The sequence below is a fragment of the Glycine max genome, chromosome 9 (genome assembly GCF_000004515.6).
Source record: "Glycine max cultivar Williams 82 chromosome 9, Glycine_max_v4.0, whole genome shotgun sequence".
Taxonomy (NCBI): Eukaryota; Viridiplantae; Streptophyta; class Magnoliopsida; order Fabales; family Fabaceae; genus Glycine; species Glycine max.
Genome location: NC_038245.2, coordinates 44,406,457 through 44,418,005, shown reverse-complemented (window position 1 = coordinate 44,418,005; position 11,549 = coordinate 44,406,457). Strand labels below are relative to the sequence as shown.

Genomic DNA, 11,549 nt, shown 5'->3' with positions numbered 1-11,549 from the left:
GTGTGCCTCATTTTTTCTTATAGTTTGAACGTCAGAGAATCCAAAAAAAATTATTTCGTGCACCAGTTCCATCGACTAGCACCTCAAAATACAAGTACAAAATCAAAAAAACTATGATTTGGACCCTTGCAACTATGTTTAAGAGCCCATGTTCTGCATTTTTTTAAAATTATGTCCAACACATTAATGATGTTTGTGACTCATTTTTTCTATAGTTTGAACGTCAAAGAATCCAAAAAAAATTATTTCGTGCACCAATTCCATCGACTAGCACCTCAAAATACAAGTACAAAATCAAAAAAACTATGATTTGAACACTTTTTCCATGGTAATAACGTCAAAAACTTCAAAAAAAAAATATTCGTGACACACTGCAATTTTCACAAATCAATTTTTTTTTACTCTGAAATTATAATGGACTTCTGCTGCATCAATTATCAGGGATAAATCACAGTCGAAATTGACAACACTCGACAATTTCTATAGGTCTCTAAAAAAATAAATATCTCACCAGTAAAACTGACATGACATGCACTACTCAAATTTTTTTCACTCTGCTAATTATAATGGACTTATACTCCATCAATTACCAGAGATAAATCACAGTTAAAATTGACAACACTCAGCAATTTACACACGTCTCTATAAAAATAAATGTCGCATTAGTAAAACAGACATGACATGGACAACTCAATTTTTTTCACTCTGATAATTATAATGGACTTCTGCTCCATCAATTACCAGGATAAATCACAGTTGAAATTGACAACACTCGACAATTTTCACACATCTCTAAAAAAATTAATGTCGCACCAGTAAAACTGACATGACGTGGACAACTCAGTTTTTTTCCACTCAGTTGTTGTTTTCACTCAGCAATTTGCACATTATGGACCCTTGTAAATATGCTTAAGTGTTCATTTACCCGTTCATCTAAATGCACAGTTAACTAGTGACTCACTCAATTATAACCAAATTCTATAAATACCACTACAGCTAAAGACATTCGTAACAATTTCAAATTTTCATCTCAATCCCTACCACAATGTGTCACCTAACTGCATATGTTTGTGTTTACTACGACGGCCAAATTTGCAATACTAATGAGGGCACCACCTTCGTTAGTAACAAGACAAAAACTTTCATGGTCGACAAGGTCATAACCTTTACACAATTGCTTGAACTTGTTCACCAAAAACTAAACATTGACCTAGAACAACATATCCAACATCTCCATTTTCGGTGCCCTATATTTGAGTCAGGACAACGTTATATGTACACATCTTTTATTCTGCGAGATGATGCTGATGTTCGACAAATGTTCAACATTTTTGACAACAATCCATCACTACCATTTGTGGAGTTATTTGCCATAATCTGTCACAATAATGACCCACCAGGCAACCAACATGGCTCAACCTCTAATCTTGAGGACTTAGGTGAATACGAGACTTATTGGCTCAAAAACCATGATAGTGATACGGACTCCTCTTCCGGGCCCGAAGGAAGTAACCTGTCTCCATCCCACGAACCTATATTCAAACGGGATTGGTAATCTACGGATCATTCATGTCTAAGTTATTTCTTCTTTGAGATTTTCATGTAATGTCTTATGTTTGTCTTCAGTTATCACTTTACGTATTGAAATAATTTTTCCTTTAAATTTAAATTAGCAATTTTCAGTTTACCCACTTTTACTGCAGTAGTTGACATGGTAACATAACTGTCAAAATTCACAATACTTTGTCATTTACACTACACTGTTTTTAAAAATTCAATGTCTCATCGACAAAACTGACATGAAATGGACAACTCATAATCTCTTTATTCACTCTGAAAATAACTATGGACATTTGCTGCTTTAATTACAAGGGAAAAATCACAATCCAAATTGACAATACTCTGCAATTTGCATACGTCTCGAAAAATTAAATGTCTCACCTGCAAAATTGTCATGAAATGGACAACTCATAATCTCTTTATTCACTCTGAAAATAACTATGGACGTTTGCTGCTTTAATTACAAGGGAAAAATCACAATCCAAATTGATAATACTCTGCAATTTGCAAACGTCTCTAAAAATTAAATGTCTCACCTGCAAAACTGTCATGAAATGGACAGCCCATCATCTCTTTATTCACTCTGAAATTCATCATGAACGTCTGTTGCTTTAATTACATGGGAAAAATCACAGTCCAAATTAACAATACTCTGCATTATGAGCTGTCCATTTCATGTCAGTTTTACAGGTGATACATTTAATTTTTAGAGACGTGTGCAAAACTGACATGAGATGGACAACTCATAATCTCTTTGTTCACTTTGAAATTATAATGGACGTCTGCTACATCACTTACTAGGGAAAAGGAAACATTGGATTCCAATACACATCAACGTGGCAGAATACTCGTACAACTATAAATAACACAACACAGACACAATACAAACACACAATCTCACACAACATAATTTCACAAACTAAATTCAATCTTATTACTATGTCATTTTTGGGAGAAACAAGCAGTCAGACCATTACTAACTCCAGATTAGCTTTCATTTTTCCAAATGGATCAATCAGTTACAACCAAACTGGTGTTTATTTTCAAAGTCTCATTCCAACACCAATGCGAGTTCCTAACAACTGTTCTTTTGATACACTCAGCGTAGAAATGCACAACACCCTTCAACTAACCAACGATCAATTACTGGATGAAATCTACTACCGACAGCCATTCATAGATGCAGGTCAACAATATTTTTTTCAATCTTTACAATTGAAAAATGATGATGATGTTTACACAATGTTAATGTGCAATGACCAATACTCGTGTGTTGGTCCTATAGAATTATTATGTACCATTATTAGAACACCGGATGCTATACTCAACCTGCTTCAATCAACCATCACTCCTACTCATGATGCAATTATGTATTACAACGGGAAGTGGAACATACCACGTCAAGGTGAGTTTTTGGGTTACTCCTTTACTGGAACTAATCCAATAAGATTTAGCATTCCTTCGGGATGTGGCATGGAGAAACTCAAGGATTTAATCAAACAAGTTACACCTACAGGGGTTCCCCCTAATGGAATTCACGGATCACAATTGGTTAGACGATTATTCTTTCGACAACCAGGTCATTCTAAGTATTCCGAAAATTTGATTGAATATGACATAACAGAATTGAAAAATGATGAAGACGTGCTAAAAGTGTTAGCACAATCCAACTATTGGAAACGATTCTGCACAATAGAAATTTTGGCTATTTTTAGCAAACCAGTAATCTAAATAGAAGAAGACATGTATTCTGTACAACATATTTCATATCCTCATTAGTTTTGTTATGTTTGCATTGTAAGTGTAATTTTTAATATGTTTCATTATTGTCGAGTATCATTTGAGTTACTGTAATTTGAGTATTTTGTCTATGACTAATTTGTCATATATTTTTTTGCGGTGTTTTTCTTACTGTATTTTAATACTACTAACTAATTTTATTATTTTTTAATTACAAGAACATACAAAAATTAACAAAACATAAATTTAACTACACAATTACATATAACATAAATAAAAAATTATACTCTAATTTTATCCAATTTTTATATTTTTCTTTATATGTATATTTCTCTTTACAAAAAATTATAAAATAATATTACATAAATTAATTTAATAAATAAATAATTTTCAAATCAATTAAAAATAATTTTATATAATATAATTAAATTAAAAATTTTAAAATTCAGATTATTATACAAAATAAATATTTACTAAAATAAATATATTATTATACAAAATTCAAATTTTAAAACATATATTCACCAAAAAATATCTTAAATAATTTATATAATATAACAAAAACACTTAAATTTAATAATATCTTTTTCTTTATAACAAAATTAAATTATAAAATAATATTACATAAATTAATTTAATAAATAACTAATTTTCAAATTATTTAAAAATAATTTTATATAATATAATATTTAATTTTAATAATATAAAAACTTTTTTATAAAAAAAAAAAAAAAGAAGAACGGAAGTCGGGGTGTGAGAACCCGACTTCCCTGAAGTTTGCCCAAACAGGTGTACTTTGGGAATAAATACCCAAAGTAGTGTATTTTGGGAAAAGAATAGAGAGAGAGCGTGTACTTTGGTAAAAAAACCGCATAACTTTATATATATATATATATATATATATATATATATATATATATATATATATATATATATATATAAAACACTATAATGAGGTTATATATAGAATATAGAAGCATGTTAAGCCAACTACTCCAACGTACAACTTAATTTGTCAGGTGAATTCAGCCAGAAAACAATGAAATTCGCGCGCAGGTTAAATTTTCAAATGAAAATTCTGATTATTGAATCTTAAAGCCTTTGATCGAAAGAACAATGCTTTAAAAAGTTTAATATGATCACTGTGCCAGCTCATACGTAAACCAGAAATGTTATTTTAAGGAAGAAATTAGCTAGTGTGGTGTACATATTGATATATATGATTCAAATGCGAATGCAATGACTGAGGGAAGATGGCCAAACAATTGAACAAAAGCTTCAAATTAAATGTCTATGATAATGCATGAAATATGTTGCTGGAAACCGAAACTCGAGATTTATTAATTAGCACCAAATGGCATCTTAATTAATTGCACTGCAGTGATCAATATCGATATTGTGAGTTAAAAAGACGAGCTTACTATAAGCTGAAATTGATAACAATAATCATTAAGTCTGATGCAATAGTGGTTAATTTATCTTCAATGTGACAATCCATGAAACTGATTTTGCCTTAGTTCTATCACAATTCAATAACTTACCTCTCATGCAATATTTCCATAATATTATAATTTATTATTATAATTATATATACTTGTATTTATATAATTTATTATTGTAATTATATATATAATAAAATAATTATATATACAGATCTAGAAGATTAAAAAACTTAATTAAATTGTTTTTTTTATAAATTCAGATATATGCGACCGTTCTAATTTTTATATTTATTTTGTTGATAACTTAACACAAAACGAGCATTATATTATTTTATTTGTTATTGTGATTATGTATATAGTTTCCGCTTTTCATTTGAATTTGGAAGAATAGATGACCCAACTGCTATGGTTAATGGTTTCCACATGCATTGTGGTTCAACGTACTCAACATCCTATTATGGAATGGTGGAGGATGGGTCTTGGTTTGTTGACAGTGACTTTTATTTGCAACAGGGGAGGGTATATGTAACAAAGATATTTTACTTGGGGATGATAAAATATTTTATAACCTTTAATAGATGGTTTAGAATTTTTAACTTCATGTACATGGGTTTTTTGGTACCCTGTACCTTTTCAATATATTTGTCTTTTTCCGATTAAGAAAAAAAGTACTCAACATCCTCTTTTCCTTAAACTCCTTTCTCTTCCATTTTCTACATGTTACCAATTCAAATTAGACAAATCTAAAATATGAAATTCGAAGTTTTCTTTTTCAAAAAGTGATGATGGAACAAGATCACCAAAAATCCATCACCTTCCCGTCTACATATAAATACTTACTAGTTAATATAATATGTAGAAAAAACCAAACTCGAGATAATTAATTAAAAGGGGTCACAGGCGTCACAATGACATCAAAAAGTCGTTGTTTAATTGATCTCTGATTCTATGAACCTCAATATTTTTTTTTATTATTAAAGTTTAGTGTTAGATTAAAATATATTAAAAAGAAATTATTAAAGTTCATAGTTTAAGGAATCACATTGACAAAGATAACTTAAAGAATTAATTAAGACAATAACAGACATATCGTTTAGGGAATAGGGATTCATGATGAGAGTTGTTACTATCAGCTCTTATTCATTAATTCCATCATTCCTTTGAAATAGGCATTATATATGTCCACAGCTTTTGCGAAATTGAGAAATCAACCTACCTTTAGTTATTAGCTTAATTAATCGCTTTGTTTTTTTGTTTGTTTGAAGCAAATTAATCGCTTTGTTTAAAATGCTTACCTATTAAAAAAACAACTTTTTTTATTTGATATTAATTTTAAAATTAATATTGCATATATTTTTTTAAAATTAAGTATCTGAAAATAATAAAGTTTTATTCAAAAGAAATTGTTCATTGTATAAAAATGTAATAAATGAATAATAAGTATTTTTTTATATAAAAAACTATTATTTTAAATTAATCCTAAAGCTTGACATTAATATATATTTCTTTTTTGGAGGCCATCAATTTTTTATAATGAGAGTAACTTAAACTATTCTATATTTTCTTTGTTGGAGTTGGTGGGTAGAAACTAAATTAAAGAATAATAGTGGTCTCAAAATATATATTATTATGCACAAGAAAGACCAAACTAAACGTGCAGGTAAAGGTTGAGTTTAATTATCATAAAGTGTTTATATATAGTTGGCCTTTGTTGGTCGATTTTGCAAGTGTCAAATAAACTAGTATTAAGGAGCTAGAGGCAATGGGAAAGAGCAAGGTTCTTGTTGTGGGTGGAACTGGGTATGTTGGGAGGAGAATAGTGAAGGCAAGTTTAGAACAAGGCCATGAAACCTATGTTCTTCAACGTCCAGAGATTGGTCTTGACATTGAGAAGGTGCAGATGCTGCTTTCATTCAAGAAGCAAGGTGCTCACCTTGTGGAGGCTTCTGTTTCTGATCACCAGAGCTTAGTGGAAGCAGTGAAGCTTGTGGATGTTGTGATTTGCACCATGTCTGGTGTTCATTTTCGCTCTCACAACTTGTTGGTGCAGCTCAAACTTGTGGAGGCCATCAAGGCTGCAGGGAACGTTAAGGTATGTTGTATATCCCTATACCTATATATGTATAATATGTTGTAGCATTATTCAATCTTTTTAAGTAAAAAATTGAGGTAGAATGATAGATAGTTAAAAGTTAGTCAAGAGATACAAAAGCTAGCTTACATCGACCGAAAGGTTCATTTTAATGTCAGTTTTTGGCCACCTGAGATTGTAGTATATTCTAAGAATTAGAGATCACTCCTTAAAATAACATGTGAATTGGGTTTAAAACTTCCTGAGACAGTTTAATCTAATGTGAGGATTGAGTACAGAGAGGATGCAACTTTTCTATAAAATATATATATATAATTTAGCCTTCAAGTTCTTTCAAGTCAAACTTTTATTAGGTTAATCAAGTGGATATTATTACAAAAAAAAAAAAAAAATCTTTTCACGAAAGTTCTTAAAAGGTTTCAACAATGGTTTTGAATGAAATTATTATCTTTAAAAGTCGAATACTCTCAATAATAATTTATAAACCATTCTGGGAGACATATTTCTATATGAGTTTTGCTTGAAACCAATATAGAATGTGTCAAGATGTGTGAATTTGACAATATTCTATATCGATTGTCTAAATAATGATGTTAATAATATTATACAATATCTGTTTTTTTTTCCCTCAAAGTCAGTGTTGTTCTAATAATTTGTACATTGATACGGTGTCAAAAATATTTTTCTTAAAAAAATATATGGGCAATTTATTCAAAAGCTGCAGTTAGAACCAAAGGTGCAAAATAAAGCTGTCATTTTTTTATTCATTTCAAAATCAAATCAAATTGGAATAGGAAAGAGCAAGAAAAACTTATACAGACAATACAATAAATACAAAAAACAGTAAAATAAAATGGACACTTATTAGGTAATAGACAATACAAAAAATTAGATAATAAGAGCACAAAATATACCAGAAAGGTGATCCCTTAGCATTCATTTGACATATATTCATAAACCAAAAGTATATGACCCAATTCCTGTGCAGGTTTGAAAATAATAATATTGGTCCGGCCCAAATTAATAACAAACATAATGTGACTGACAATCTAATGAAAACAAAAAACTACACAATTTTTTTTTTAAAGTTTATAAAAAGTCGTAGATTTTGTTTTGTTATATGGTTTGCATATTTAATTTAGTTATTTTGATTTATTTAATTTACTTATTAGCAACTTTTAGTTTTGCAGAATTCAACCACTGAATCATTTAATATCATATATCTTAATAATCATGTACATAAAATTTAGATAAATTAAATATTTTAGATATATAATCTTAATCAATATTTATATACTCTAAAAACATATTACACGTTAAATTAAAAAACTAAAATTTGATAATAAGTAAAATAAACGTGTATAATTATTTCATGTGATACACAAAGCTTATTTTAACTTTCAAATAAATATGTATAATTAAATATGATATGTACTTCATCCCGTCCATTTCTTTTTTAAAACCCTCGTAGATATATAGACACATTGCACCTTATTAGTTTCCTTATGGTATAGGATGCACTTCCATTTCGTTTTAGAACTCATGTAGATAGGCATATTCCACCTTTTAGTTTCTTAGTAGTAGTAAATAATAAATAATATATATAATATTTAAAAGATTTTTCTGAAAATGATGTTTGTTATCAAACTATCGACTCAAAAAGAAAAGAGGAGTTGGATTTCTCATTTTCTACGGATATAAGGGGTAAAAAAAATGCGAGTTGGAATTATTCAAATGACTAGAATATTCTTCAGTTACAGTTTGACTTCATTAATATTTTCTGCTTTTTAAAACAAAAAATATTTTCAAATTAAAGAAATAAATTCAACTCTTAAAGTTAAGTGCCCACCGTATTAATATTATAAATCTTATGTAACTTTCCACCAAAAAAAAAATCTTTTGTAACAATATATTAGCTCATTAACTACAATTCGTCTTCAGTCAAAAGGAAATTTTAGAATTCGATCGTCTCTCTCTCTTTTATAGTTAAAAGTTTTTTCTATCTTTTGGTAACTACAAATGTGAGAATAATTTAATCTTAATTGATTCACATGCGGATACAATTTAGGACCCGTTAAAAATAGCAACTTAATTAAGATATTTTTTAATAATTTCTTATTATATAAGAATTTATATTGTAAGTTCTTAAAATTCTATATATATATATATATATATATATATATATATATATATATATATATATATATATATATATATATATATATATATATAATAAGTCATAGTATAAACTCGAAAAATTCACCATTCACATGTATATTTTCAATAAAAAAAATTCACCACTACATACCATCATAGAGGGAAACATAAAAAAATTACAATATATGAAAGAAATTACTAGTAACAAATAAAAATAAAAATTAGTTAATTAAATTATGTTTTTAGCGAAAAGAAAGAAACTTCTAATAAATAAATAAATTTGTTAGAAACAAGTAATTATAATGTTTTTGTTATAGTAGTTAAAATTAGTATTAATTTGGGACGAAGAAATGAATAAAATAAAATATTTAATTTGAAGGAAGAAGGAAAAGATAAAATGAAAAATATGCATGTTTTATATGTTTGGCCCCGGTGGGATTCGAAAGTGTTTTTGTCATGGGTTTCGCATAAACTATATCTTGAAGTGCTTATGAAAGGAGAGTTAGGTTACTTTTAACACATTTTTTATTTATTAGTTCAAATTTATTAAAAATTATAAAATCATAATAGATTAATTAAATATGATGTAAAAATATATAAATTTTATGATTTTTAAAACTTCAACTAATAAGAAATAATATGTTCAATTTTTTTTCTAAAAATATGTTCTTAACATTTTTCTATGGTAATAATCTAAAATCCTATGACTAACTATAAATATTTTAAAAAGCTCTCCCGAATACTGTTATTTATGAGTCATGACATAAGATAAGTCCAAATAAACTATTCATAAATTCTTGCAAATCCTTTAAAAAAAAAGTTGTTCCAAATAAGACCTTAATTAAAATGTTTTATTTCAAAATTATATTAGAATCACATTTTTTTAATCATTATACAATTTGGTTTTTCTCTAGCGTTTCTTGCCTTCAGAATTTGGCATGGACCCTGCACTTATGGGACATGCACTTGAACCGGGAAGAGTGACATTTGATGAGAAAATGACCGTAAGGAAAGCAATTGAGGATGCCAACATCCCTTTCACTTACATTTCTGCTAACTGCTTTGCGGGTTACTTCGCTGGTAACCTCTCTCAAATGGGGACTCTCCTCCCTCCACGAGACAAGGTCCTTCTCTATGGTGATGGCAATGTCAAAGGTACTCCACATTTTAAAAATTCCAATCAATCATAAAACAAGTGTTAGAAAGAAAGTGTCATAGTGTCGTTACTTTCTTTATATTTGTATGTGTCATAGTATGCGAAATGTATTCATAGTTTACCAAATTTAAACACATGCATGCACATGTGGTCTAATACTTTGTACTAATTAATGAATTCACAATGCAGTTGTTTATATGAATGAAGATGATGTTGCAGCATACACAATAAAGACAATCGATGATCCTCGAACATTGAACAAGACGGTATACCTAAGACCACCAGAAAACATTCTCACTCAAAGACAGCTAATTGAAAAGTGGGAGAAACTCATAGGAAAACAACTAGAGAAGTCCAGCATAAATGAACAAGACTTTCTTGCTTCCATCAAAGGTAAAAAAAATACACCCCGAAGAGAAAGAACTGAATTATTTGACTAATTCATTCATATCATCAACAAAAAAAAAATGACTTTGATTAATGTGAGTTACAGGTTTGGACTATGCAGCTCAAGTGGGGGTGGGGCATTTCTATCATATTTTCTATGAAGGTTGTTTGACAAACTTTGAAATAGGAGAAGGTGGAGAAGAAGCGTCAGAGCTTTATCCTGAGGTGAAGTACACCCGCATGGATGAATACCTAAAAGTTTATAAGCATGAAAAATTATGTATTTGACCTTACTTATCAGTGATTCTATGTCTGTTGAATGGTTTGTAATCATGTTTGATGTGATTGTGAAATATTTTTTTTAAACTAAAGTCCCCAAGAACTTGACATAAATAATAGTGACCTTGATTACGGTTGATGTTGCAATTGCAAGCCTTTGAACTGGGGACTGAAAAGAGAAAAACAAATGTGACGATTTTGAACTGAATAGCAAGGTTTTTAAAAAAGGTTCTGCAACTAGGATTTTAGAAACAATGCCAAAGCTTTTTGGGGGGCTTTTTTTTACCACAATTGTAGCAGCATGTGTCTGCTATTTCTTCCAACATCAAGAACTGTGTCAAAATTACAACCGCAATTTAAAACCTTACCGCGCAGCCTATTTTTGGCTCATAAACCCAGACTAACTTGTGCCATGAAATTGAACATGCAGTCTTGAAACTGAATTATCCATACTGAACAGCAACCAGGGAAAGGAAAGGTTAATAAACTGTATGGCATTGGTATGTTTTCACAATTGCTACTAAAACGTGAATAGTGGGTTGGATCCAAGGAACACCCTTTAATCTCCCTACTCTGTTTTGTAACTCGGTTGCTCAAATTATGTGGAAGTGTATGCGACTCTAGAAATGGAAAAAAGTTAATTAGTTGAATACAATTCTTTACTGTGGAACCATCGAGGTGAAACTTAATTTTAATAGAAAAATAGTACTAAAAGTACTTGTGAATTTGCATCTAA

The 11,549-nt window shown here is 29.2% G+C and overlaps 1 protein-coding gene across 1 annotated transcript; it reads left to right on the top strand.

Moving 5' to 3' along the window:
• Positions 1–6,450: 6,450 nt before the first annotated feature.
• On the top strand, positions 6,451–10,952 carry LOC100775382 (isoflavone reductase homolog). The gene is made up of 4 exons (XM_003533408.4): positions 6,451–6,834; positions 9,906–10,146; positions 10,337–10,540; positions 10,641–10,952. Exons 1-4 carry the CDS (start codon positions 6,505–6,507, stop codon positions 10,820–10,822), a joined length of 957 nt encoding a protein of 318 aa, XP_003533456.1. The 5' UTR covers positions 6,451–6,504; the 3' UTR covers positions 10,823–10,952.
• The last annotated feature ends 597 nt before the right edge of the window (positions 10,953–11,549 follow it).

Excerpts from the sequence above, each read along its gene's own strand:
- LOC100775382 (XM_003533408.4), top strand. The coding sequence starts at position 6,505 with ATGGGAAAGAGCAAGGTTCTTGTTGTGGGTGGAACTGGGTATGTTGGG. Across the intron at positions 10,147-10,336 it reads TGGTGATGGCAATGTCAAAG|TTGTTTATATGAATGAAGAT; the intron begins GTACTCCACATT and ends TTCACAATGCAG. Across the intron at positions 10,541-10,640 it reads CTTTCTTGCTTCCATCAAAG|GTTTGGACTATGCAGCTCAA; the intron begins GTAAAAAAAATA and ends TGTGAGTTACAG.